A 27,291-nucleotide genomic window follows, 5' to 3' on the forward strand; every position below is an offset into this window, starting at 1 on the left:
CGTGGATGTATACGAATACATGGGTCGTCGCTCTTCTAATTGCATATACAACGGGCCTCGTTCAAATCAAGTTTCCGTCGAGCACAGCTTTCTATCCTCAGGCATGTTGCTCGACTCGTTGGAATAAACGAAACAACCTCTTCGAAACTATGCTTTTAGCGATTCGTTACCGAGCACAAGCACCGATTATCTGTTTCGATGCGAACGAGCGTTGAGAATGCGTCGTTATGTCTTTGTTTGATATTAGGGTTGGGTATGCCACAAGTGATTATCGATGAGTTTATATTATTGCTTTTACTTTATTACTATGTGGTTACTCATACAATCGAGGAGTGTTCATAGAAAGCAATGTAAACATTGAAATATACTTTTGGTACATTTATATTTTCCATATTTTAATAATCTCAAATGCTGCCCCCTTTCTTTTCTCTTTAGCGTTAAGGTACGGAGTTATAACCCCTATTACTCTAACAAGGTACGGTCTGTTAAGTTCCATTCGCAATAAACGAGTGGTTTAAAAGATTCAATTAATTAGGTAATTATAAGAAGAGCCAGCGTTAGAAGGACGGGAGAAGAGTACTTAGGCTTCATCTACATAAATGAATATTTAATCTTGGATGAGCGAAGAGTCAAATGTAACCCTCGCAAGTTGTGTCGCAGTATAACAAATAAACAAGCTTATCTAAGAACTACAAGTAACAGCACGTGTATCTCGTTAGATACATTCGATGTCTCGGCGAAGAACATATATCTAACGTCAGTAAGTTAAAGGTTAAGCTCCATCGAAAAGCGTGTCCGCATAGAGAGCGTCGCTGAAACCTTTTATCAATGCGATACGACACGAAGAATTCGCCGATCGTGGCCGAAGAAATCGGACAGCTTTACGAGCGCAAAACACCATCGCGGTGGGGAACGTTCGTCAAGCGTTTCAGGCCTGTCTGCCTTTTTGCCAGCGGCATCGCCGCTTCTATTTTTTTCCACTGTTCCTTGGTAGTCTCTAGTCGATCCGCTACACGCGTGCATTTGCATAAATAGTACATTATAACGTTATTAGAATCGGAGCGAGACGTCGGAAGCAGAACGATTTTTTAAACTTTCTGCTTTCGATACGAGTACCTCCTGTTCTCAAACAATTTCAAAGCAGTTTTCAAAATATACATAAACTCCATTCAATGAACAGATAAGTGTACGAGTAAACAACATCACGTGATTTCGACAGCAGCGTATTGGCAAGCGATTAGTCTTCGAATAGATACAGGCATAATAGAATTTATGTCAATTGCTATTTATATGTATAAATCATTATCTTTCGACCGTTACACTGTATACATCATAAATATTCTAACCTAACCTATAGTTTTAATCTGTATTTTTGAAAAGGCCCCAAAATCTAAGGTTGAAGTAGGCATCAATGAAATTCCATGTTGCCAATACTTTAACGATACGTCGACCACGTGACAATGCATTTGTTTATACGAGCTCTGTATTTACTTCGAACGAACGATAGTCGAAAAGATAATCTAACTTTTCCGAGATCGGAATTCTAACGTTATAAAAGTAATACGACGCGACGAATCGATGGACCTTGATGTCGATTCGCGTGCATCTCGGGGCCTGTAATCGTTCGGCAACCGACGAAAAAATGTAAAAGAAAGAAATACGAGCGATATGGGTGGAGGGAGAGCCCGTCGAGAAATAATTAATATGCCACGGACGCATAACGAACGACCCCGCGAAGCAGTCTGTTTGTTTTCGGACGGGTCTTCTTCGGCTCCAAGCATGTCGGCCGTATCTCTCTTTTGCCCGGACCTTCTCGACCTCCCGCTGCTTCCCCTTTTCCCTTTTTATTTTAAACGCACGCGAGAGAGGCCCTTCTCTCGAGCTTCTCTTGTCTCTCTCTTCCTTCGAAGAATATCGTTCCCTTTGGACTCTCCCGATCGTAACCGTAGACTCGAGACAAATTCCTTTTAGAGAAATTTCGAGTCCCGATACGAGAGTATCGTATCGTATCGAAAGTGAAGCGATATCGTAAACGCGTCGTAGTGTCTTTGCAACGATAAAGGTATATACGATCGAGACGATTTAACGAAACGAAAGGATTTCGCATTGGTCGTAGCTTCCCCAAGATGTTTACGTAATCTGTAGAGCAGCGAGGAGAGGTTTTCCTTAAAATCCTCTCACGAGTCTCTCGTACCTTCTCTTTCGCTCCAAGGGGCTCACGAGAATCGGTCGAGCAAGCGAGCGAGTAGCACAGCAGCGATGCACACAACGAGAGAGCCGCATGCCTCTCTCCATATATTCTCTCCACTTTAATCTTTCTTTTGTGACTCGGCTGTTTTAGCGTTTTTTATTCCTCGATGAGCCGGGCTTCGTCGACCAGAGACAAAGCGAAAGAGACGGCGTGCAACGTACAGAGAGACAGAGAAAGAAATCGAGGGTGTAGGGAAAGGAGAGGCCAGCGCTGCAGGCTTATTAGCAAGAAGTCAGAAGAGAAAGAGGGGAATGCAAGAAGGTTCTGTCGAGGGAGAAAGGGTCGTTTAATAGGGTGGGGGGAGGAGAAGGGACAGTTCGAGAGACAGACGGAGCAAAGTCGCGGATAAAGATGGCTTCGTATTACCATAATAAACAACTGTACTGCGGTTAATCCTGCGCAGAACCAAAGTTCTTTGTTCGACTGACTCGAAACCCGTTATTAATTTCTGTGTCGATCGAGCGTGTTCCATGATTTAACGGTTGGACGGCTGACCGCGAATGACGAAAACTGGGACAGTCCCAGGAATTGAAAAACGTTGCAATAATATTTATCCGATCTATCGAGAATGTCTATACCTGTTTCTTCGTGTTCATTTTTACCACAGCGTCGTTGTAAATATTTTCTATCAAACGTTTAAAACACAAATTGAATAATAAAACGATATTGTTCTAATTTTACTTGTTTCGGTTATAAGAAACGATGTGGTCTCCGTCGTGGGATGGTTCGAAATAGGGTAATTCGGGGACCACGAAAACGACATCGATGCTGCATTCGAACGTGGAAGCGAATTATTTCGTTACGAAGTTTCTTGGCAGTTGAATCTGCGGTAGCCTGTGCAGCAAAATAAATTATTCCGTTGACCGAGGGGGGCGGGGCAGAGCACGAACGTAGAGAGACCGAAAGACGACGAAGGGGAAAGAGTAAAGTCACGGATAAAGATGGCTTCGCATTATCATAATAAACAAGCGGCACGATGGTTAGTCACCGCGAACTGTTCCATGTCTCTTTGTTTATTTCGTACGGCTCTCATTAACACACTGCGGAAAGAGAACTCTACTCTCTTCGTGTATTGTATATTTACGCTACGTAAAGCACGGTCTCAGTGTATCGGGCGTGTTTCTCGCGACGGATTCCTTCCAGACCCTCCGGTTGAAATCCCTCCGAGCCACGGATATTTCGAACGATTCTTTTTACACAAATTCCTCTTCCACGCGTTTGGTCTTTATTTTGAGAAATTTGTTTATTAAATACAAGCTGTTTGAGATTACCATGTCCCATTTGCACAGACAATACCGTGTATCTCGGTATTCAAAACACTGGCCACGGTATTTCACTGGAACGTACTACCACCAGCACAGAAAACCGTCTTTCGTTCACAAGGACCGCAATTTTGTGAGAATAGTATAAAGTGTCCTAATGATACGCGTGATATATCAGGCATTACTTAATAATTTTAATAAAACAAGACGTTTTGTCTGACTATGGAGATAGTTATTAAAGTTAGACTATATTTTAGAAAATGTTGCGTTAGTGTTTATAGATGAAAATGGCATTTTAACAATTTATGAACAATAGAGAAGCAAAATTTTTAGCGTGAACCACTGTGTAAAAAGAAGACTAGTCGGTTTGGGAAACGAAGGAGGGGCTTTGGTACACTGGCAGATAAATGAAAGTGAGGCCTGTATACCTGTTGTGACGAGAAGGGTATAATCTTTTATGACTTTCCGACGGCTACTCATTAGGAGAGGCCGACAACTATCGACGATGTTACGCTTAGAACGTTAGAGCGCAAAATTGTCGAACGTTCGCGAAAATTATATTCCACATCGTCGAAATGGTCTTATCGAGCGCGTATTTATAAATAAAGATGAGTTGTAATCAATTAGCGGAGACGAGTGGCTTGTTTCTCGGCTCCGTATAATTTTGATGATAGAGTCTTATTATATTCGAGGTGGTATAACGGGGCCGGGTAGATACGACGAAACTTGCCACGTATACGGACCACCCATGATATTGCATCATTAATCAGCACGAGCCGTTTATCATCAATGACGACTGTTACTATAAAAAAAAAAAAAGAAAAAAAAATGAGACTTCCTTCTACAGAGCAACGGCTTCTTTCATTTTATCACGATTTCGGTATTATTCCAATTTGGAAAAAAGAGTTCTTTGACCCCAGTCGCGAAGTTCTCCCTCCTTTCGAGGACTTCGAACTTAGCATTGGAGATAGCTTCTTCAGCCAATATTGTTGCTTTGATCTTCTTGCGTATGCAAAGTGCCGATAAGACATTTAATATTGCAAACGTCTTTTATTTTCACCGGCGCCGAGCATTCCCGCGTTATAAACGCGATGCCCTTGTTGGACTTTCGTCGATAAGCCAGCACGTGAAACTCCGACCTCGTTAGCTTCTTCTGCTGTGTCATTTGTATTTTACGTCCACTTACGAGCGTATAAAATAATATTATTAATCGTCGTTCGCGTGTAACGATTAGTCGCGGTAAGGTATAATCGAAAGTGATTTATTGACCCTGGTCATTTTCTTTTTCTGTTCACAGATTCGCGAAACGTTCGCGAAGTGAGGTGCTTTTGTAATCAACCGGAATGCGTACCTCAAGGATACATGTGTCGTGGCAGGGGCTGCTTCACCGAGCTACCATCCAGCACAAATCCGTCGTTATTAAGAGCGGAACACAGCGCGTACAGCGGTTGCCTCGACGAAAGCTTCAAAGAGCGACAATGTCCCACGGGATACCTCTGTTGCGAGCAGGATCTCTGCAACCACGTAGATAGTCCAGCCATGAGAAACAGGCTCAACAAGACTCTTCAAGGTTAAATGATCGTTCTCGTTGCGAGATCATTAAAATTGCACAGGCTTAACTGGATGCAACGTCGGGAATGGCATTTTCATAACCACTCCCCTCGTTTTATTGCCCGACACGTTTCGTCGTCGCTTCGAAAGGAACTTTTTCCTTTCAAATGTTCTTGTATCAAAACCGATCGAGAACGGTTTTGTTCGGTTCTGTTAGGTTCTCCCATAAGTCGTGTCGTTTTGTGACGTTAACCTTCAAGTGTACGATTGCAGTACTTACTTTTAATCGTTAATGCGCTAACTATCGTTTTCCACCAACTTCCTCCCATCTTTCAATCCACGTACTTTCCAATTCCATCGAATGTACGGGATTTTGAGTTAAAAAATTTATTTATTATTAATTCGATACGCGATTTCAAACGTTAATGATCGATCTTGATTTATCAAAATAGTAAAAAATCCTATTTTGAAGTTTAGAAATCCACCTTTGACGATTTTTTTAAATTCATACAACACGTAATGCCAAAAATGAATTTTTTTCCAATAGAAAATATCGCTCTAGATGTTTCGAATACGTTTCAGACAGACGATAGGATATTTCTAGAAAGGTATATTGAGAAATTTACGATAAGTACGATAAGAACGACATGACTTATGGGATGACCTAATATTTCCATTACTTGAATTTATTCTCTACAAGGGAATTAGGGATAATATGGTTAGAATTAAATTTATTCTTCAAAATAAGAATAAGTAATGGGTGTGCAACATATTTGTTGTTATAATATATGTAACTATTTTCAATCGAAATTTCATGTAACTTAATCAACATTTTTATATGTGTATATGAACCAACTATTATGAAAAAAATATTTCTGTATCCCATGCTATGAGGTAATATGGATAGCATAGATTTAATTGTATTTCATTGAAAAAATAACATAAACTGAACTGTACTATCATATTTACTACCTATTTATACAGGGTGTTCGGCCACCCCCGGGAAAAATTTTAATAGAGAATTCTAGAGTCCAAAATAAGACGAAAATCAAGAATACCAATTTGTTGATGGAGGCTTCATTAAAAAGTTATTAACAATTAAATTCAAAAATTTCAATTCGTTCTGGAAAAATTATTTTCGGTTGCGGGGTTCAATTACAATTATTTTTGGTGAATAGACATACCCTCGAAATCCTACCCACTTTCGAGAAAAAAAATTCGAGAATATGTGAAATTTTTCGACGGGGAAAAAAAATTTCAAACGGTTTTGGAAAAATTATTTTCGGTTGCGGAGGTCAATTAGAATCATTTTTGGTGAATAGACATAACCCCGAAATCTTGCGCATTTTCGAGAAAAAAAATTCAGTACGGTCGAAACTTTAAACGTTAATAACTGTTTAACGAAGCCTTCATCAACAAATTGGTATTCTTGATTTTCGTCTTATTTTGGCCTTTACAACACCCTGTATATTTGAAACACGTAAAAAGTGAATAGTACTAAACACTATATTCTTTGACACTTAACTCAATTGTCACACATTCTACAAAAGTATCATATACATGCTTTATGCATTACAACAAAACTTATCATACAGCACAAAAATATGACTCATGTCACATACCACTAAAGTAAGTACTAAATGCTCCACGCACACATACAGATGTAAAAGAAAGGTTTATTATTTGTACAAGAATGGTGTTATTATAATTGAACATAATAAACATTGATGCCCATATTATCCCACATGCCGGTGCTCATATTCCCCTTAACGAACATTTCTCACAAAAAACGTATAATAATTGTAAATAATATTGGAACAAACATAAGTAATTCCTTAGGAATAGTGAAAGTAAGAAAGTCTTTCCTTAAATATAACCTCAACGATCAATTATACCTTGCTACTACAGTACATATTGTCAATAAGTATGATAAGCAGAAAAACAAGGATAAACAAATTCTCTGTCATAGTATTCAAAGAATTTAAACAATATCGCGTACATTCCACGCAATGCCTATATTACCACGAATTCCCTTACACATTACAAAGAAGCTCGAGTTCGTTGTTATCTACGACTTCTACGAAGTTTCGAACCGTTGATTTAAAACAATAGTGAAAGTCGAAGGTTGTGCGAATTTATGAATAATGAAACCTTTTGCATAATTTATGCCAAGCAACCTGCAGCGTAATGAAGGACTCTGTATTGTTACAGAGTTGGCGGGTGACCAACGACCTTTCCTCGGCCCGGTGCAGCCGGTCAATCATGGAGGCCAAACGACGGACGGTTGGTTCAAGACTGCCACGATCGCAGTACCGATTTGCGGTCTAATTGTTCTATTGATACTGGCCAGCCTCGCCATTAGATTACTCCAGCCTGTACCAACGCAAAGCGATAAACTCGGGCCTCATCGGATGCCCGATAATGGGCCACCGTTATTGGGACCACCGAAAGTGCCTCTCGTTTAAAAGATACCTTCTGCGATCCAAAGACGTTTAATAAAGATAAAGTGTTCTAGCGGATAGACATTAGTAAGACTATCTGTAGAAAGCTAGCGGGCTTACAATGGCTCCACTTGGCTGTGAATTTTTTGTGAAAAAGCGACTGCTGTAAATTATAACACTGCGCGTTGTGCATCGATTGCTGCGATTCCTCTCCGAATGACGATACCACCGTGTAATCGTCAAACTCATGAATTTAAAGAGTGAGAAAGGGCCAATATAAAGAAAAAAAAAAAATGAGGACCTTTGTACATGACTTGTTAACGAAAATAACGAAACGCATGATACCGCCTTTATTTGTAGTATTGTAAATAGATTATGTATTTTCTATCGTGTTAGATAATACCGTTTAATTAGGTGGCGCACAAGTTGCAATGTAATCGCGTTCTACGATCTTGTCAACCACTAGATTATCGAAGACGAGAAATCTAACCCTGAAATCGTAGCTGACGATACGATACAATCTGAGAAGGATGCACGTATAATCCAGCAACAAAAACGAACATTTTCCCATCGAGAAACCATGCGGATATAAACGGATGAAGATCAATAAAAGTCTGATATCTGTTTTGTTTATTTTTTTAATCGTGTAGGTATCTTCTTCCGAAAATTAATTATCCTGGTACATCATGTACTTCTCATACAGTAATCGTATTCCATATAAATATTATTATATTGTGATAGTATGGCATAACCGTGCATTAGTAATATTATTAAATATGTACCGCGATTTTGTTTTACAACACGTGTTACTCATGAGGGGTAAATTGATGCGAAAATCGCCTTAAAATACATTGAAACGATTTTTCAGTAATCGGACTCTATTTATTTGCTCCTTTTATCAATTACATACACATACCACATCGATACCCGATATATAGGAGGGGTATGTCATTAGTTTGTAAAATAGGCATTTCATTTGATCAGCTCAGAAAATTTGTATCGCTCTGTTTCGGAATAGTAACCATAAAACGTTAGTATAATATAAATGTTTTGGCATCACAGTTTCAAATCGTACAATTTTCACATTCCTTGTCCCGTTTCTTTTACAATGATCACTTAGCTCATACCTTGTTATGCATGTCCATCTTATCCTTTTCTCGGGAGAAAATGTATTAATTTATAAAAATACTGTTGAAGGTATGTATCTCCATTTATATCTATATTTTATCCTCCCCAAAAATTTGGGCTACCAGTCAAGTTCAATTGAAAGTCAAGCATGACATTTATGTACCATCTATGCACATGTAACATAGAGATACTAGGTTTTGCTCGATCGTTTAATCAGTCGACCGTCATAACCCGCATGACGGGTTTCAGTTACATCAGTTAACAATTGATAGTTTTAGGATAGAATTTCACCAAATGATTTTACGTAAGCTTCATGAAGTTTGTGAATAAAATCTGGATCACTTCTCAATAAATAGTTAAAAGCTTGAAGAAGCTGGTTCCTGGTCAATGGTTCTAATGGTCTCGCTAAGGGTTCGGGCGGACTAGGTGCAGCGAACATAACGGGAGGTATTAGCGCTGGTGCCGATCCTTTTCCTGGTAAAGTAGGTGCCGTGATAATATCTTCTGATGCCTAATTGATTGAAAAAAATTTTTAGATTCTTTACTTGCGCAACTCACGAAATTATGTGATTTAATCGATATGGAAATTTCTACTTACCGTTGTCGCAGATGCATGAGCGAACAAAGATGCAAGCGGATTTGAATTACTAGATCCAATAATATCTGAGGCCTGATGATTCGTTGAATTAGAAGATAGTGCATTTGTTGGGGACTGTATCCTAAGAAATCCTGTTGTGCCATTTGTATCGGTAGTGTTTTGATTTACTGATGATGGAACATCTTGATTTATAGACGCGGGTGTTGATATCATTGAATCTTGTTGAGCAACTACCTTGCTTCGTCGTTTAGATCTGTTCAAAGCAGAAGCACTACCTGCATTATTTGATGTCATTATAGTAGTTGGAGTTGCTTGAGACTGCTGTTGAGTAGTTGGTTGAGGAGTTATAGATCTATGTTGCTTTTCAATATGTTCCACTGTATGTGCTGCAGGATGCGACATTAAACGTGCAAGTAATGGTTTACTTTCATTCACTATAGTACCCCCTGCTGTAGGTTGATCTCCAGCCTTAAAATGTCCAGTATTAACCTGGAAATATTGCAAATACCTATATATTAACATCTAAATAATATTATTTACTAGTAACAAAGACAATCTTATATAAATACTAACTTTAGCCTTTGCAAAAAAGTCCATTACACTCTGTGAAGTAACATCTGGGCCTAATGGAGCGGTTAGTGGTCCAGATAGATTCTTGGTTATAGGAGTAACTAAAGGGGACTTGGAGTCAAGTCCTTCCTTAGTACTTCCTCTGCTGCCACTGTTGTTTCTATTAGTATTAAAATCTTCTTGGGCTTTACTGAGCATACTGAATATATCGACATTGTTTATATTAGGTCCAGAATTCTTTTTAACACTGACTGCAGGTTTATTACCCGCCTTGCGATTTTCTTCTGAGTCTTTAACAAGTTTGTTCAACATTGCACCAATACGTACACATTCCAATTTATCATAAAACCAAATACCATAGATATTGTATCTGGTGTTTCTATAGAGTAAAAAGGGTTCCTGAAGTTGTAAGTCTAAACCTTGTGTAACTGGTTCCACTAGGTTATTTGTATTTAATCTGTAAAGTATTATCAAAATAAGAAATTAAAAGTTTTCTTTATACATTATTATGATATTCCATACAATCAAATCAAATCAACTTTATTAACTATTATCCAAAGGACTCTTCGATACACAGTTTTACTTTTTACAACGATAAAGTTTAACCTCCATAAAAACTGTTAAATACCACATGGTATATATTGGAATATTTGAAATATTGTAAGACTCTTAATACAAATTATTATGTCTTAAAGTTATACATCAATTAATTATACAAACAAAAGGATTAAAAATGCATATTTTCAAAGTAATTATCAAAGCATTTAATCATGTAACCAAACCATGCTTCTGAGAACATAACTACCTTAACAAATATAATGATCAATGAGGATAATATATATGTTGCAGGCTCAGTTTACTTAGTGCTTTTGAAATGTACGACAATATGTACGAGCATTTTTGTGAAAATGTGTATATAATAATTATATGTTACCTATTCATAATAAGAACACTGTTGTAGGGTTCGCCATTTCGCGAGTATACGAATAAAGCACCCTCGATGTCGGTTTTTTCCCACTCGTTGTTAACCGCATTAAAAGTGTACAGCGCTACGTGTGTCGCAGTTTCCAGAATATCTTTCACATAAGGGTCTACGCGTTTCAGAGCAGCCACGTTCATTCGTAACTCCGTTAGATCCGTCATTGTATTCCTTTTCAGCTTGGTAGTACAACACAAAAAGTACAGTATAACAATGGTTCGTTTTACGAGTCGGTTGAAATTCAACTGTGTCGCTCGAGCTGATCACCACAAGTACTATATTTTAATATAACGTAAGCAGCTGCTTGTATAATAAACGTCATACTAGATTTTAAGGTTGATACCGTTTGTTACAACTGCGAGTTAGTAACATCATCACAGAATGCCGACGCTTCCTTTCCTTTTGCTTCAATGTCCATTTCCGATTGGTTCGAGAACAAGCAATCGGATAAGTGAAAATGGACGCGAAGCTGAGAAAGGAGGGTCGTCCAACGGTTTCGTCCAATCAAATTGATAGAAATTTTGAAAATGCAAGCTAACAGTACGTCAACAACATAATTATAATGTAGACCGTATATCGTTAAATGTATATAAATGCAGTTGACAGACCCCGGAGAAAGTTATTTTTAAATTTTCACTTTTACGGTAAGTCTCGTTAATCGGGAGGGCATTCAAGGCGTTTCGCACAGTAACATTTCATTTTTAAACGTTTATTAAACAATTTTTGTACCATTCAATTAATATCGTTACAAACAGTAGAATAGATTATCTAACACTTTGGTGAATTTTAGTAATGTTGTGTGCATATCTTATACAGGGGACGCTTATAATGATCAAATGAGATATTACGCCATCTTCACAGGAAAAAATTGACCGCGTGTATGGTTTAGTTTTTAATCATGGCTTAAAATAAAAACTGACAATTGATGTAATGCTTCTATACTAATCCGCAGCAGCCGTTACTCTTTGTGAAAAATAAACGAATAGTATTTTAATTCATAATTGATCGTTCTTCCACTATTGAATTAAGTAACGTAACCATTAATGCCAGCAATATATACACATATATATATATATAGCACATTGTGTGCCGGCATATTTTACAATACACCTTCCAATCACTTGCTTGCTCTGTATACAGATACTTTCAAAAACTTAAGCTAACGTTTCCTGAAGTTCCAAATTTATTTTCGGATAAACTTCTCAGTACCAGTTTCATCCGGAACCATTATGCAACATTTGCGATTGATTTATTATCGTGCTCCTAAGTTTTCCTATTTTCACGGACTCTCGAGGAAAAAACAAACCGCGACGATTATGCATGCACATAAAATAGAATTTTCAGAACATCATGCGCGCTAGCGTAGCGCATGGAAAAATTGGGTCGATGTGTGAAAGATGGCGGCTGCTGCGTGGTGTGCGTGAGAAAAGATTCATGCCGTGGATTTTACCAACAACATGACAAGATATGAAAATGCCTGTTTACACGTGCAGAGCGCTATTGTATGCGAAAGGTTCGTAATATGCTTGTAACTGTTCAGATTCTATGCCTCCGGTTCGCGTGAAGAACGTTTGTTTACGCAAAAAGTTTGTATAATACACTTCAACGTGAAGTGGAGTGTCGTAAAGGGGAAAAAGGGACTCCTTAGCATAGACGAGACTGGAGATAAAGTGTTGCCGGACTTTGGCCCGGTGAGAAGATCAGTAGAGATGCTGAAGCAATTGCAGATGGGGATGAGAGCTTTCCTCCTGATGGCCTCCCGTGTGTGGACCTGCGTCTGTTTTCTCCTCAAGAAGCAGGTTAGAGCCGTAAGTAGGCGCTTCGCGCCTCTATTAGTTGTATTTTTTGTTTATGATTTTTGTAACATAACAGCATCCTAATGTTGTGTCAATTCACTAGCTGGACATGTTGGTTTATTCTTCCCCAGATTCAACAAATTCTTCCCTTTCCTGGCGAATATTTATCGTAATTTTGTTGTTATAATATAATGTACTCTTGCCTGCCTTGAAATGTTCAACTTGACAATTAAAAATATTCTCCCTTAATGTTATGGTCCTGTTCTTTCAATTTTTATGCTATGCACCAATTGTAATCAGTTATTTAATAGTTTTATGACAATAAAGAGTGCCTTATGGTTCTATTTATCAATATCCTTTTATTGTTAGATGCAAATATTACACAAATGCTCTCAGAAGCAGTGCAACTCAATAACACCTGTTTATCATGTAAATAAATAAAATAATTATTTTGCTTGAAATTATTTCTAATTACATTATGCTTTCCTCTTCGTTTTCAAGCATATAATTAAACATAGTGTATTACATGTTTTAATTAATGTTGTATAAAATTATGTAGCTTTGTAAATGGCTTAATACAGTTGATTCCTTTTTTTCAGATATCACAAATGCAACCTGTTAAATATGAGATCTTTCCATTATCACCATTGTCAAGGCACAGGCTTAGTAAGTGTTATTAATTTTTAATTATTTTTAATGTATAATTATAGAATTATTATTTTTTTGTATATAACCAAAGTACATTCCAGGTATAGTTCAAAGAAAAGTATTAGTATTGGATTTAGATGAAACATTAATTCATTCTCATCATGACGGAGTGGCAAGGCCGACGGTCAGGCCTGGTACACCTTCAGATTTTGTTCTTAAAGTGACAATAGACAGACATCCAGTCAGATTTTTTGTTAACAAAAGACCACATGTGGATTTCTTTTTAGACATTGTTAGTCAATGGTAGGTATAATTATCAAAAAGTACAGTAGTGCCCACTTAAGTGACCACGCTCGGGACCGGCCGCGGTCATTTATGTGGGCATGGTTACTTCTTAGAATTCAACGGAGATAAGGAAAGAGGATAAGTGCGAGTGAGATACAATAGCTGGCACCCGAAACTATATATGTATACAATGTATCGATAACGACCGGCTTTAAATTACGCTCGACACACTCGATGTTCGAAGCTGCTTGGCTTCTAAGAATTGGTGGGGATAACCGCGGACATTTAAGTGGGCAAAAATGCGATCACTTAAGTGGGCACTACTGTACTTTACCTATGTATTTTGAAATTGTTGAGTAGTTCAAGTTATGATTGTGCTTCATATTATTTTTTCCAGGTATGAACTAGTGGTGTTCACTGCTTCTATGGAAATCTATGGAACAGCTGTTGCAGATAAGTTAGATAACAACAGGGGTATTCTAAGGCGCAGATATTATAGGCAACATTGTACCCCAGAAATGGGTACTTATACTAAAGATCTGTCCGCAGTTTGTCCAGATCTAGCGTCAGTCTTTATACTTGATAATAGTCCTGGAGCCTACAGAGCTTATCCAGGTAAGTGTAGACACATTTATCGTTTTTAAGCGCAACAATCCGAATTTCATATTACCATTATGATGTAGTTGTCTGATTTAACATAATGATTTTTTCATTTTTTAATATCTACTAAAAGAACTGTCTATTGTAAATTCGTTTAATTTTATATCACGTACATGATGCAATAGTAATTGTGTGCATTGGTCAACAGTAAAATGGAAATTTGTATATATGAATTAATTTTGCATATTTATAATGTTTCATTAATGATTCCAACAATATTGCTGTATCATGTACTGTATATCATGACCCGTAGTCAGAACTTGCTTACATGTGCACAATTGTATGTAGTGGAATAATCTAATTCCAATTTGAATTGAAAACACCAGATAAATATTTCATAATCATGTCTAGATAATACTTAATCGAATTCATGAAAACATTCTCATGAACAGATATCATTTACCTTGTGATGTTTATGTATTTTATATAAACATATGTACACACAACATTTTGTACCAGAAAATTCAGATATCCTGTATTTTTCATTTATTCAGCATACTAATGTTTATGTAACATTTTATGTTATGGTTCACATTAATCTCGTCTATACGGCAGCTGCTATTTAATTATTCGTTAATTACGATATTCTCTTTTACAAATTTTTCAAAGTAGGAATTGTGGAACTTATATCTACAAGATTTGTTTCTGATATCAATATTCACCATACTTATATCTATTATTATTATTATTATTTTAAATAAGCGGTACTTCATTAATTACAGAAAATACCAACATATTTTATTATTATGGTTTTGTTTCAAGTTGTTTAGCTCTTAGGACTAAATTTGTCAATAGTTTGGCTGGCTAAACAAACACTAAAATACATAGTTCAGATAAATCTGATGGAAAATCGTATCTATTTGCAGCTATCAGCGTTGATGTTCTGTAAGCAAGCACTGAATACAGGCCTATGGATAAATGTAAAATACGATCAATTGCCAATGCTCCTCCACTTGAATAAGCACTGGATACTACGCCGAATTGGCAGTAAAATAATTTCTACCGTTTTAGTCATTTTTTTAGTAATTCCTGTGTACCAGGTACCAGTTTAAAGACTAGATTTTATTTTTATATTCAAAGCTTTTCATCTGTAGCATCCAAGATAATTGTAGTTTCATAGTACCTATCGTTTAATTATATTTATTCTTGTATATTAGGAGTATTTAGATATCGAATTGGCGTAATATATTAATTACTTTAATTGATTGGTTTAAACATCGGAAAATGGAATCGAAAAACAAAGTGTATGTGAATTGAAATTAAATTTGTTGAAATAAATATTTTGCACCAGTTTAAAAATTACAGTAAGTCTAAAAATGTATGCATGTTTAAACAAGTTGTTTAAAAGTTGTATTTCTTGGATGTTATATTGGACTGCTATGTAATTTTATGTAGCTTATATTTCTTTTTAATGAAAAGTTTTAAATGAAAAAATATTAATCGTTTGTATATTTTCAGCATATTATTTTACGCGTGCATTTGGTGTTTTTGTTATTACAGATAACGCGATACCAATCAAGTCATGGTTTAGCGACGCGGGAGATACTGCTCTCTTGAGCTTACTTCCAGTTTTAGATGCACTTCGTTTCACACAAGATGTGCGGTCCGTTCTTTCAAGGAATTTACATTTACATCATACTTGGTAGCATAGTCTGGATTGATCGATACATTAGATTTATTAGAGACCGAGCTGCAAAACAGTTTAGCGTGTTTAATCTAGGATTATTATTGTTACGGATAATAGACATTAGGATGCTGCCTGAATGATAAGACGATGATCCCTTTACCCTGTCCTCATTTTTTACGCTCGTTAAAAGTGGACCCAGAACGAGTAAGTTTAAAAGGGAGTGGGACCTTCAACCAAACTATTTATGTCAGCACAAAACATCCTGGTATATTTTCGTTATGTTCATGTGTGCGCAATAATATATACATACGTACATAACACGCACAGACACATATATGTATGTGTGCGTGTGTGTGTTTGATTAAAAAGATGTATTTGCCAAAGATCGAGTTTTTAAAGTAATGTAGACTCATATATATTTCACACTAAATAATTTTGTTCTAAGTAAAGATATTATACTAAACAGTTTAAGTACTTTTTGCCACACATGATTAAAAAAAAAATGTTATATTTTTTAAACGAATTATTTCTGTTATGTATAATATTATTAAATCTAGGGTATAGTATAAAAAAGAAAAAAAATACTAAGTCACACTTCGAATGGATTTTGCTGTAACTCACTGTATCAGTGAGGCAGCTATCCTGATTACCTAATAATAAAAAGAAGTATTAAAGACTATAAAGAAGCGATATTTGATTTCATCAAATTTCTGAAACAATTAGAATTATTTAAAATACGATGTACGATGTTAATACGTCAAAAAATAGACGAGTAAAGTAACAGTGAAAGGATACAATCACATGTGTGACTGTATACTTTGTTCGCTCGTTTAATCATTCAAAAGTACTATTGAATATTATATGGTTTGTAAATATTATGATGAGGAATGTATTTGTTGCAAGAATGATTGGTTTACGTGAATGAACAATGTAATTAAGCCATTAAACGCAAATTTTACATAACATTTATACATGTATATAAATATTTGTTTTACTTAATCATAAATTTGAAAATAGAAAAATATGCCCATGTGCACAAGATTGAAATAATAATTTGTTCTCAAATAAATTATATATGATTGAGAACAGTTGTTTATTTATTGACGTATATCGAACGATTTGCTCATGTGGATTTATATTAATAATTGTAATTTATCCCAAAGTAAGTTTAGCCATGGGTAATAGATATAGGTTAGAGCAGGATCACACCACACTCGGTAAAATTTTTCTGTACATAATATGCTTGCATGTCTCATTGTCACATACATGCAGTTATACAGGGTGTTCGGTAACTGGTGGTACAAACGAAAAGGGGGTGATTCTGCATGAAAAAATAAGTCTAAAATATAGAATAAAAATGTGTCATGTGAGGCTTTGTTTTCGAGAAAATCGGCTTTGAATTTTCGCCGGGTACGCGTGCACTTGATCATGTCTTGTTATAACGGATCTCGCTGTAGATCATTGTCTCGATTGAAGTTTATTGTACTTAATCGAATTGTTTATTGTACTTAACAATGTACTATGTTACCTTACCGCTAAACACTATGTTGAGACCCAACACAGGTAGACAGAGAAGGGTCGCAGCGACCGTCGCATTTTTAGGCAATTAAGAATTTTCGCGACCAGAACGATCCAAATAAAACTCGATCTCCGTGTTTCTAATTTTCCATTACGATAAAAACAAACTTAAACTGCAATAATACCCATCGAGACAATCATTTATAGCGACATCCGCTATAACGAGACATGCAAGCATACCCGACGAAAATTCAAAGTCGATTTTTTCGAAAACAGAACCTCATATGAAAAATTGTTGTTCTATATTTTAGACTTATTTTTTCACGTAGAATTACTCCCTTTTCGCTTATACCACCAGTTACCGAATACCCTGTGTATATATATAGTATATATGCCGAAGAAATAATTTTTTAATTTCAAATATGCAGTGCAAACTACGGTTTGTTGTATAAATATGGACAGTGGCTTAATGTGGTTCTTGGTATTGCGACTGTCTCTTTAAATTTAAGTATGGATTAAAATGTACATATTTAATTTGTAAAGATAGTACTCATTTTTGGTTCTTATGCCTTTCTCAATACATAATTAAATATTTTGAATGGACCATTTGTGTTGTAATAGATAACAGGTAATACTAAACGTAGCGTAATTCTCTCACCTGTTAAAATATACCCACACATTAAAAACAAATTTGTATTTGTTACCTCATTCTTGTTTTAATTCATATACAAATTATGACATACATTAGAGAGGCCTTTAAAAGCAGAGGTGGGTGAAATACCGATAATAAAAGCTGAAGGAGAAAATTTGTTAATATTTTTAGGATTTTGTTAAAAAGATAAAGTAATAACCACCATATTTACAAGAATTATTATTATTTAAAAAACTATGTATTACATATATCCCTTTGTTTCATAAACAACGTTAAATACCCTTTGTAGAAATACTAAAAAATCGTAATTTCATTTTACAATACGGGAAAATAAAATAGAATTTAATTGGACAAATTAAACATTAGATTAGTAACACTCGATTTTCAATATATATTACACGTGATTTGGAAACACCCGTTTCCTCCATTATATTTGGATATACATCACAGAATATCCTGTATATCGAAGACTGTTATGATGGAAGTGAATGTTTATGAAATATTTTCATTTTACTCTTTAGGTGGATCTTCGCGGATCATTTCCAAAGAACTATCTGAATTATTAGCACTAGTTCCACTTCCAGCATCATCTTCTCCTTCAATAGGTTTTTCCTGATTTGTACCAGTAACATCTAACTGCCATGATGGTATAGATGCTGGTGCACTTGGAAATTGCTTTCTGTTAAAAAATAAAATTTTGTTCAATAATGATACATTTGGAAATTACATGAATTTTATACTATGATTCTTATCACATTTTCTAATATTCTAATTATAAATTAATATAAATACTGAATATAGGATTGTTGTTTTTTTGCACATAATTTGTAGTCAGTCAAAACTAAACCCATATATTTTATAATTCTCTCTTTTCAGAAGATCTTTACTTTGATATTTTTACACCTATGTGTATTTGTACAATTGAATCTTAACTGTATATATATATATATATACACATATATATGTTTATATGTGTCAGTACAAAGAATGGTGATAAATTCTTGTAAAAAGTATCTTATTCTGAATGTATAAATTTAAAAAAATGAAATAGCAAATGATGTGTAAACAAATTAATTATTGTATAGCAATAAATGTTATTATCAAATTATTGATTATGCATTCCAACAATATTTTAATTTGTGGTTATAATAAAATGCAATGATATATATTATACCTTGATAAAAGTAAGGATTTAAGACTAGCTAAATCTTGTTTTAGTTCTTGTACCAACTGAGGTACCATTGGATCAATGGATTGGTTTTGTGTTAACTTTTGTACATCATCTTCTACTTTTGAAATTGACTGTTTTACTTCTTTCATAGAATTTTGAATAGTTTTATCTAATTCAGAAACTGAATCTTTAATGGTATTTTTTTTCTTTCGGCCAAATAAAAATGGTTCAATAAATTTCTGTAATACAACAAAAGGCACCAGATAATTTATTATATGATTAAAGTACCAACTTCATACTATATTTATACATTAATAATACCTTATAAAACCAATGAACACAATATATTGTAGCTCCAATTAAAGCAGTAGCATTAAAGAACTCTTTGATTTTTTGAAAAGGAGTTATTTGATATGGATATGTTTGAAAATATGGATAGACTTGACCTGGTGGAATAGGAATTACAGTATAATCTTTTGATTTACGAATAACATTTTGATCAGCTGTTATATCAACAGAAGCTAATTTAAAAGCAGTTTGTATTTCCTCCTCTGTCAAACCCTTTTTTCTAAGAAATTCCTGTTTACGACCTATAGGACTACTAGCTACCTTAGGATTTTGTAAAAATTCCACAGCAGTTTTTACCTTTAAGAAAACAAATTCTTGTTAATTTTCATACGTATAGTATTTCTAATTCTTTATATAACTGTCCAATGTAAAACTTCATTCTTATGAATTTACCGAAATTTAGCAATATATCGAAAAGTGTTAAAGGGTTTTTAAATATACATATAACCTAAGAGTGTTAAAAACTTACTAAATTTTCCCTTAAAGGGAGGTTATTATTATTCGCATCTTGGTCAGTCATTGCCATAATTACAAACGTTGTCACTTTAATTAAAATCTCATAACTATGCGATGTTCAATATTTTAATGTGCAAATCACATTTTACAATACTAGATACACAAGCATCTGAAAGTATGACAATGCGCAAGCGTTGATACAAACACCTCGTACAGTTTCTTAAGCTGTACAAGTAAGACTTTCGAACATCATGCAATCGAAAACGTGATTGTATGGAAAACCATTATTAGATTTTGTATTTTATATGAAGAGAATCGTCAAGAATGAAATAACATGATAATTACGAATTTTCGAATTTATTAAAAATACATTATCGTGTTATTGGACCGACCAACTTATTATCTTTATTATGATATCAAAGAAACAGCTTTGATTACAGATAAAATATTATTTTGAGAAATTTATAAAATGGTGTAATTGTTAAATCGTTTTATAGATTCGAAATATTCATTTCGTTATATTTTCATTAAATATCGATTATACAGGTAAATGTACATATGTGCAACTACCGGTTTTGAAATCAACACAACAACCCTACTTGCTCCATAAACATATGACTAATGCATTTGCAAACGGAATAGTTCAAAGTTGAATCTAAACTTAGAAACAACAAATTGCCATATATTTTGTAAGGCAATTATCATTTTACAAATAATTTATTGCATCAGTATGTCTCTGAGACACGTAGTACAGAAAAGTGGGTGTTGCTGTCGTCATTTGATAGTTGCACTTGTACCAGTAGGTTGGTACTGTTACCGTACGTTTCGGAGGTTGATACAAATTAGTATCGCTTATTTTTATTATCAGCAATAAGAGTCATGCGTAAGTGATCTTTTATGATACTGGAATTAATATTTACGAGCCGTTGTATCTCAGAATTTTTTAAGAACTTGTAGTAATGTCAGCATCTACGGTATAAGCAGTTCCATTTCCGATCAATAATACTAACCGTTTACAAGACATATCAGAGAACCTCAAATGTCATTTAAGAAAAGGGGCGTTATCTTGTATACGTATATTTATACTTTACAGTCCGAATGAGTACGTGACGAGGAAATTTTATATTAATGCTTAGTTGAATAGCTTATTCCTAATATTTTCCAAGTTAATCTTGCTATCATTCAAGTGATTTTAACATAGTTATATCCTAAACGGTTTCAATATCTAACCATCTTCTGTATTCATTGATTTTTTGTACTTTCACCGATGTATTAGACTCCGTTTTGATATAAGTTACATTTATATTTAATGTAAATTTCATTATAAACCTTGATAATTGTGTTTAAAGTTTTTTCTGTAATTTATTAAGCCAAACGAATTTACAATATTGAAAATTAGTAATATTGTGTGTAACTAATAAATCTTTTTTTACAGGTTGGTTGTAGTTGAAATAATAAATAGTACCCTCTGTCAAGATGATAGGGGGTTTATTTGTATATAATCACAAAGGAGAAGTACTCATCTCCAGAGTATATAGAGATGACATTGGACGAAATGCAGTCGATGCATTTCGTGTTAATGTCATTCATGCCAGGCAGCAAGTAAGGTCACCTGTCACCAACATTGCAAGAACATCATTCTTCCATATAAAACGAGCTAACATTTGGTTAGCTGCTGTTACCAAGCAAAATGTCAATGCAGCAATGGTATTTGAGTTCTTGTTAAAAATCATTGATGTTATGCAGTCATATTTTGGCAAGATTTCTGAGGAGAACATTAAGAACAACTTTGTATTAATTTATGAACTATTGGATGGTTAATATCATTCTATTCTTTATGTAGTTATAAAATACAATATTTAATTTGGAATATTCATGAATAATTGAAATTCTTTGCACAGAAATTTTGGATTTTGGGTATCCACAGAATTGTGATACTGGAGTATTAAAGACATTCATTACTCAACAAGGAGTAAAAACAGCGACCAAAGAAGAACAGGCTCAGATAACTTCCCAAGTAACTGGTCAGATTGGATGGAGACGAGAGGGTATTAAGTACAGACGCAACGAGTTATTCCTGGATGTACTTGAATCTGTAAATCTCTTAATGAGCCCTCAAGGCCAAGTGCTTAGCGCTCATGTTGCTGGAAAGGTTGTTACTTAAATGAATAATTAATAATTATTTATTTTATTTATTTATTAGATTATCAATAATCTAATTGCAATTTATATTTTTACTGTTATAGGTCGTGATGAAATCTTATTTGTCCGGGATGCCAGAATGCAAGTTTGGAATTAATGATAAAATTGTTATGGAATCTAAAGGTATGAAAGGTGGTGGTGGTTTGGGGGGTGGGGGAGATGATCCTACTGGTGCTAGATCCGGTAAACCTGTTGTTGTTATCGATGACTGCCAATTTCATCAATGCGTTAAACTCAGTAAATTTGAAACAGAACATGCTATTAGTTTCATTCCACCCGACGGCGAATTCGAGTTGATGAGGTACAAATGTTAAGAAAACAGACATTGTAAATTTAACTTCCATTAAGATATCGGACTTTTGAATAGTTTTTGTTAATTTTTTACAGATATCGTACAACCAAAGATATATCATTGCCATTCCGTGTCATTCCATTGGTGCGCGAGGTGGGCCGTACAAAGATGGAAGTGAAAGCAGTCCTAAAATCAAATTTTAAGCCATCTCTGCTTGGACAAAAGATCGAAGTACGTGTACCAACGCCTTTGAATACCGCGGGAGTACAATTGATTTGTTTGAAAGGAAAAGCGAAATACAAAGCGTCGGAAAACGCGATTGTATGGAAAATCAAACGCATGCCTGGTATGAAGGAAACTCAGTTGTCCGCGGAGATTGATTTACTTGAAACTGACACCAAGAAAAAATGGACACGACCACCGATATCGATGACTTTCGAAGTACCGTTCGCGCCATCCGGATTTAAAGTACGCTATTTGAAAGTATTTGAATCCAAATTAAATTATTCCGATCACGACGTCATAAAATGGGTCCGATATATAGGCCGAAGTGGGCTATACGAGACACGGTGTTAACGTCTCGTTACATAAATTGTAAATGAGTAATCTCAATGCATAAATACGATTTTTTAAAAATTGTTTCTTTTGCGGCGCATATACCGAGCAGTTATCCGAAATACTCGGATCAGTTGGCAAGCGATTAAGAAACGAAATAATGGGGATACCAAGAGGGAAAAGTTTTTTGTGCCAATGTTTTTTGTCATCTGATTTTTCATAATATGCGTTATATTTCACCGTAACGTGTGCATTATATTTAAGAACTGTTTTATACATTTTATTTTATCTGAATTTTAATAGAAATCACGTTTCAAAGAAGGTTGGTGTTTGTAATTTCGTACAATGATATAGATTTTATTCCGTATGTACAAGATCTGTGTAACATTGTATTTAGTCATCGTACATTATGTTAATAACATCGTTCGTTTCTTTGCTCATGATGAAAAACAAACCTCTTTGGTATCAATATGACAAAAAAAAAAAAACTATAAGTATTGCTGAACATCGAGGATAAATGTAACATATGCGCAATGAACTTTTAGGTTATTGAAAACATTTGTTGTCAACTATGAAAATTAATAGAGAATGTCTTGATTTACTGTAAGGAAAGAATTATGTCTCTCTATGTTAATATTCATATGCATAATAAAGTATATATGTGATTTAAGTGGTTGATAATTTGTTCATTGTCTATGTGCAGTGATCGTTTGATGTTGGTTATGTTCGTAACAAAATTTTCACTTTATAATTCGTTTATTCCTACGTCGACTAATCGGTTATTCGATTGTCGTTTCGAGTAGAAAACGACTGTATTTAATTAGAACTAACCCTCGTTTCTATCTAAAATATGCAACCACCTCCTATTCGTTTTTCGGTAATGAATAAATTGTAAAACAATTTCTGCCATATAGTAAAAGTGTTTCCATGATTTATCGGTTAATTGGTAGAACACGAAGCAAATCGAACCAACCGTTGGTCGTTGCCAACGATTAACGAGAATACACGACGCGTCTTAAGTAGTCTTCATTCATCAGATTCGTTGAGCATACGCGATCATACGATTAAATCGGTTCGCACGGGGACTCGAGAACAGAAATTTAAATTCGGAGCGGAGTTTCTCATCTATACTTATCAGCCGCCTGTCTCCTCGGTGGCGGAGCGTGATAACTTCTGCTTTGGCGCATGCGGCTCACGGTCGTACCCGTGCTCGTACCTGTCATGGATTCCAAGGATCGACCGCGAGCGCAGGCACGCGTGATCGCACGATTTTATGCGTGAAAATCAACGGGTACACCGAGAGATCCGTGTACGAGAGTAATGCACGATTATGAGCCGGTGGTAAAGTGGTGATTTCACGTCTATCCAAGTGTTGCCGTCGCGTAAACAACTGTTCCAAGATGAACCATCTCGACACGGGTTACGACGAGCCTTCTGTCACTCGGACCACGTATATCGTGAGTATTCGCATGCGACGCACCGTTTCTTTCGATTAGATTAATACTTATACGCGGCGTTAGGCATAACGTACGTACCGTGGCACGATTTACGTGCGCGTTATACGCTGTTCTCGCGATAGACCGTGTCGGTTTCGGAGAAGGAAACTGTTACCATCGAGACGACACGCTTTTTTGGCCCGATAGCTTTTCGACTTCGACGGTTCTCCGATCGAACTAGAAATTCAGAAAATTCCCGACTGGTTCACGGTGTTTAGATTATACACGTCGCTCGTGGATTCGTAGGTGCCACGTACTCGAGGTCTCGTGGCGATTTTCACCGAGCAGTTTTATGGGTACCGCTATTTTTAGTGCGTACCGTAAACCCGCGGTTCCATCGTGCGCGTGGATGGTATCGGGAATTTCGTCGATTTCGTTATTTACCCGGCGACTTCTAGACGTGTCATCCAATAATTAAAAATTCTTTATCTCTGTCCGTGTATCCACAAACGCGTTCGCGTGTCCGCGTCTAGCCCGTGGGACGCGATATATCGTTAAGAAGGAATTCGATATTCGATGGGGACCGTCGCTGCGAAAGATTTCGCTCGCTATCGTCCGACGGGATCGGAAACAAAACTGTTCGTGCGGTTGAATTGTCGTTTTTGGCGGGAAGCGGCGATAATAATAATACACGGGCGCGACCGAAATGCAAGCGTGCAATGTGATTCGTTTCAGCGACGAACGTCGCGTTTGGGCGAGCTCATCGTAATCAGCTGTTATCAAGAACGTTTTTTGTATGCGTTTCCTGCCACTTGTGGTTCCGCGGCCGTTCTGTCGTAACCGATCTGTGCCACATTTACGGCTTCGTTCGTGCGTCGGAATTGTCATCGTTAAGCATTTCGCGGAAATTGGGTCATTTTTCACACCAAATTAACCTTAGAACACCACGCTTCATTTTTAGGTAAATTAACATCATTCTGGGTATTACCAGAACCTCCAATTCTTACTGCCGTCCTTGTGTTGTTTATAATCGTTACTTTTAACAAAGTATCGAAATCGAAACGATGGATCGTAGGTAAAACACTCGTTTACTCACAGTTTTATAGAGTTTTGAAACTTAACTTTACGAGTACGGCAAAAATTGAACCTGTTTTATCATCCGGGGCTATTTTTAGTTATTAATTTTAAATTATTTTAAATATAATTAATATTAAACGGATCAAACATTTTTTATTGTTTACACTCGAAATAATACGAAAACTGAAAATGACATCTTCGACGACTTTGTTTTAAATGGCAAGAAAGTTTGAAAAAACAATAGTCGAGTACCTGTTAGGTAACTATAGAAAAATGAAAATAATAAATGGAATATTTCATAAATATTGTCAAATTCTTGAGGAATTAAAAAAATAATGTCAATTTACTAAACCAAATGTATACGTGCATCTCACACAGACTTTATTACAATTTCAATTTCTCGAGCATATTGAGGCTGACACAGCATCAACCATAATGTTGATACTATAAACACTTTTTCCGGTGGGAGTAGGAACCCAAATGTCACTCTTTACGAAAGATATACACACGTGGAAATAGACTTGGGTTCACTGGACTTAAGTCTCATTGTATGTAAAATTCTTCGTTTTATTTTCGAAAATGGAATATAGAGGGATAACAAAGAGAGATAAGAAAGTCGAAGATTTTGTGGAAAAGACGGAAGAACAAAATTCGGATAATAAGGGAAACGTAGACGATGTTTTCCGTGGAAGAACGTGTAGCTACAGACCGTAATAATTTTATATATTGTAAATCGAAAGGTAATTCTATAGTATGGCACGCTAAATCAATACTTCGACAAGGTAGAACGCGAAAAGAAAATATTTTATCAATACGTCTGGGATTAATAACGTGGGTTACAATATTTATTATTTCCATAAAATCGTCTGTTGATTTATTTATTTCAAACCAGGTATATAAGATTATGGACGAACAATGGAAACTAAGATATATTTATCGTTAGAATAGCAAGGAAATACGAAACTCGGGCAAGTCACGTTAATTTTTCTCGTATTTAAAAATAATTACAAATACTGGCAAGTATTATGTTTCATGGAAGAGGCTATACCATTAATTGCGATAACTTCTTCGCGATATATAACTTGGGCGGACAATTACCCCGTCGTAATATTATTCTAGTTGGTATTGTTAGAAAACAAAAAACACTGGTGCATTATATATTTTTGTTTATCGAAAGTGCAATACTCGTATTTTATATACAGTTATTCCCACTTGTATTCGTACACTATAACGGTGATTCGCTTCTTAAGGGTGTGTGTTTGAATAAATAAAAAATGAAATTTGTCAACGATCATGCCACGTTGAAAACACCGGTTCTCGTCCGATCACCGAAGTTAAGCAACGTTGGGCGCGGTTAGTATTAAGATGGGTGACCACTTAGGAACACCGCGTATTGTTGACATTATTATTATTATATATTGTTTATATTGTACCTCTCAAAATTTGATGAACATAAATCGGAAAAAATTCATAAGAAACAAGCGTTTCTTTTCATTTATAATCACCATTATAGTGTACGTATACGAGTGGGAGTAACTGTATCGAAGAAATGCAATTATCGAGTATGCTGCACCGTTCCCCTGTCGCTCGAAATGTATGATAAGGAGAAAATCAGAACTTACAATGCAACCAAAATAGGAGTGGTATGCATTGGGCCGGTCGAACGGTTAATTACACGTGTAAATGTGAAACAAACCGACGATCGGTCGTTTTGTTCTCGAATATGCTAGATTTATTTGCATACACCCACGTCTTACGGTGCACGATAAACAAAAGATGGAATGCGAA

At 35.5% G+C, this 27,291-nt stretch overlaps 6 protein-coding genes and 1 non-coding gene across 19 annotated transcripts in view; 5 read left to right on the forward strand and 2 right to left on the reverse strand.

Moving 5' to 3' along the window:
- LOC143347649 (BMP and activin membrane-bound inhibitor homolog) overlaps window positions 1-8,370 on the forward strand; it is a 36,559-nt gene extending 28,189 nt beyond the window's left edge. For both annotated transcript variants that reach the window (XM_076777028.1, XM_076777029.1), the window contains exons 2-3: window positions 4,811-5,083; window positions 7,276-8,370. In XM_076777028.1, coding sequence (XP_076633143.1) covers window positions 4,811-5,083; window positions 7,276-7,529 — 527 coding nt within the window. In that variant the 3' untranslated portion in view covers window positions 7,530-8,370. The remainder of the gene's footprint in view (window positions 1-4,810; window positions 5,084-7,275) is intronic.
- A 3-nt stretch (window positions 8,371-8,373) lies between these two features.
- Window positions 8,374-11,133, reverse strand: Dcp1 (decapping mRNA 1). Its single transcript, XM_076777021.1, has 4 exons — window positions 10,736-11,133; window positions 9,805-10,258; window positions 9,232-9,720; window positions 8,374-9,144 (listed from the first exon to the last, which is right to left on the reverse strand). Exons 1-4 carry the CDS (start codon window positions 10,942-10,944, stop codon window positions 8,908-8,910), a joined length of 1,389 nt encoding a protein of 462 aa, XP_076633136.1. The 5' UTR covers window positions 10,945-11,133; the 3' UTR covers window positions 8,374-8,907.
- A 191-nt stretch (window positions 11,134-11,324) lies between these two features.
- Window positions 11,325-18,046, forward strand: Dd (CTD nuclear envelope phosphatase 1-like protein dullard). 5 transcript variants are annotated; one of them, XR_013080646.1, is made up of 6 exons: window positions 11,325-12,588; window positions 13,176-13,242; window positions 13,326-13,527; window positions 13,907-14,124; window positions 15,036-15,209; window positions 15,670-15,807. XR_013080646.1 is itself a non-coding variant. In XM_076777027.1 (5 exons), the coding sequence occupies exons 2-5, from the start codon at window positions 13,201-13,203 to the stop codon at window positions 15,813-15,815; spliced, it is 618 nt and encodes a 205-aa protein (XP_076633142.1). In that variant the 5' UTR covers window positions 11,325-12,588; window positions 13,176-13,200; the 3' UTR covers window positions 15,816-18,046. The 5 variants fall into 5 exon arrangements, 4 of the variants coding, with proteins under 4 accessions (XP_076633142.1, XP_076633139.1, XP_076633141.1 ...); XM_076777027.1 differs by lacking the exon at window positions 15,036-15,209 and having other exon boundaries at window positions 13,316-13,527; window positions 15,670-18,046; XM_076777024.1 differs by lacking the exon at window positions 15,036-15,209 and having other exon boundaries at window positions 15,670-18,046.
- Window positions 18,047-18,182: 136 nt separating this feature from the next.
- On the reverse strand, window positions 18,183-20,156 carry Pex14 (peroxisomal biogenesis factor 14). Its single transcript, XM_076777023.1, has 4 exons — window positions 19,955-20,156; window positions 19,459-19,782; window positions 19,141-19,376; window positions 18,183-18,645 (listed from the first exon to the last, which is right to left on the reverse strand). Exons 1-4 carry the CDS (start codon window positions 20,009-20,011, stop codon window positions 18,477-18,479), a joined length of 786 nt encoding a protein of 261 aa, XP_076633138.1. The 5' UTR covers window positions 20,012-20,156; the 3' UTR covers window positions 18,183-18,476.
- Window positions 20,157-20,675: 519 nt separating this feature from the next.
- Ap-2mu (adaptor protein complex 2, mu subunit) lies at window positions 20,676-23,660 on the forward strand. Of its 3 annotated transcripts, none has more exons than XM_076777618.1 (5): window positions 20,676-20,824; window positions 21,377-21,757; window positions 21,843-22,093; window positions 22,188-22,444; window positions 22,531-23,660. In XM_076777618.1, the coding sequence occupies exons 2-5, from the start codon at window positions 21,418-21,420 to the stop codon at window positions 23,009-23,011; spliced, it is 1,329 nt and encodes a 442-aa protein (XP_076633733.1). In that variant the 5' UTR covers window positions 20,676-20,824; window positions 21,377-21,417; the 3' UTR covers window positions 23,012-23,660. The 3 variants fall into 3 exon arrangements, with proteins under 3 accessions (XP_076633733.1, XP_076633735.1, XP_076633736.1); XM_076777620.1 differs by lacking the exon at window positions 20,676-20,824 and adding an exon at window positions 20,930-21,043; XM_076777621.1 differs by lacking the exon at window positions 20,676-20,824 and adding an exon at window positions 21,111-21,252.
- A 528-nt stretch (window positions 23,661-24,188) lies between these two features.
- Window positions 24,189-27,291, forward strand: part of Camta (Calmodulin-binding transcription activator) — a 75,363-nt gene continuing 72,260 nt past the window's right edge. For 5 of the 6 annotated variants that reach the window (XM_076776735.1, XM_076776733.1, XM_076776737.1 and 2 more), the window contains exon 1: window positions 24,190-24,447. The gene's annotated coding sequence lies outside the window, so the exon portion shown is untranslated. Of the gene's footprint in view, window positions 24,448-27,291 lie in introns of all 6 variants that reach the window. The other variant, XM_076776734.1, reaches the window with a different exon arrangement.
- On the forward strand, window positions 26,787-26,905 carry LOC143348666 (5S ribosomal RNA). Its single transcript, XR_013080810.1, has one exon. It is a non-coding gene; the product is annotated as a 5S ribosomal RNA (ribosomal RNA).

The sequence above is a fragment of the Colletes latitarsis genome, chromosome 11 (genome assembly GCF_051014445.1).
Source record: "Colletes latitarsis isolate SP2378_abdomen chromosome 11, iyColLati1, whole genome shotgun sequence".
Taxonomy (NCBI): Eukaryota; Metazoa; Arthropoda; class Insecta; order Hymenoptera; family Colletidae; genus Colletes; species Colletes latitarsis.

Excerpts from the sequence above, each read along its gene's own strand:
- Pex14 (XM_076777023.1), bottom strand. The coding sequence starts at position 20,011 with ATGGCAATGACTGACCAAGATGCGAATAATAATAACCTCCCTTTAAGG. Across the intron at positions 19,783-19,954 it reads TCCCTTTAAGGGAAAATTTA|GTAAAAACTGCTGTGGAATT; the intron begins GTAAGTTTTTAA and ends GTTTTCTTAAAG. Across the intron at positions 19,377-19,458 it reads GTGTTCATTGGTTTTATAAG|AAATTTATTGAACCATTTTT; the intron begins GTATTATTAATG and ends GTTGTATTACAG.
- Dcp1 (XM_076777021.1), bottom strand. The coding sequence starts at position 10,944 with ATGACGGATCTAACGGAGTTACGAATGAACGTGGCTGCTCTGAAACGC. Across the intron at positions 10,259-10,735 it reads AGTGTTCTTATTATGAATAG|ATTAAATACAAATAACCTAG; the intron begins GTAACATATAAT and ends AATACTTTACAG. Across the intron at positions 9,721-9,804 it reads ACTTTTTTGCAAAGGCTAAA|GTTAATACTGGACATTTTAA; the intron begins GTTAGTATTTAT and ends CAATATTTCCAG.
- Dd (XM_076777024.1), top strand. The coding sequence starts at position 12,490 with ATGCTGAAGCAATTGCAGATGGGGATGAGAGCTTTCCTCCTGATGGCC. Across the intron at positions 13,243-13,325 it reads ATTGTCAAGGCACAGGCTTA|GTATAGTTCAAAGAAAAGTA; the intron begins GTAAGTGTTATT and ends AGTACATTCCAG. Across the intron at positions 14,125-15,669 it reads AGCCTACAGAGCTTATCCAG|ATAACGCGATACCAATCAAG; the intron begins GTAAGTGTAGAC and ends TTGTTATTACAG.
- Ap-2mu (XM_076777618.1), top strand. The coding sequence starts at position 21,418 with ATGATAGGGGGTTTATTTGTATATAATCACAAAGGAGAAGTACTCATC. Across the intron at positions 21,758-21,842 it reads AATTTATGAACTATTGGATG|AAATTTTGGATTTTGGGTAT; the intron begins GTTAATATCATT and ends TTCTTTGCACAG. Across the intron at positions 22,094-22,187 it reads GCGCTCATGTTGCTGGAAAG|GTCGTGATGAAATCTTATTT; the intron begins GTTGTTACTTAA and ends TTACTGTTATAG.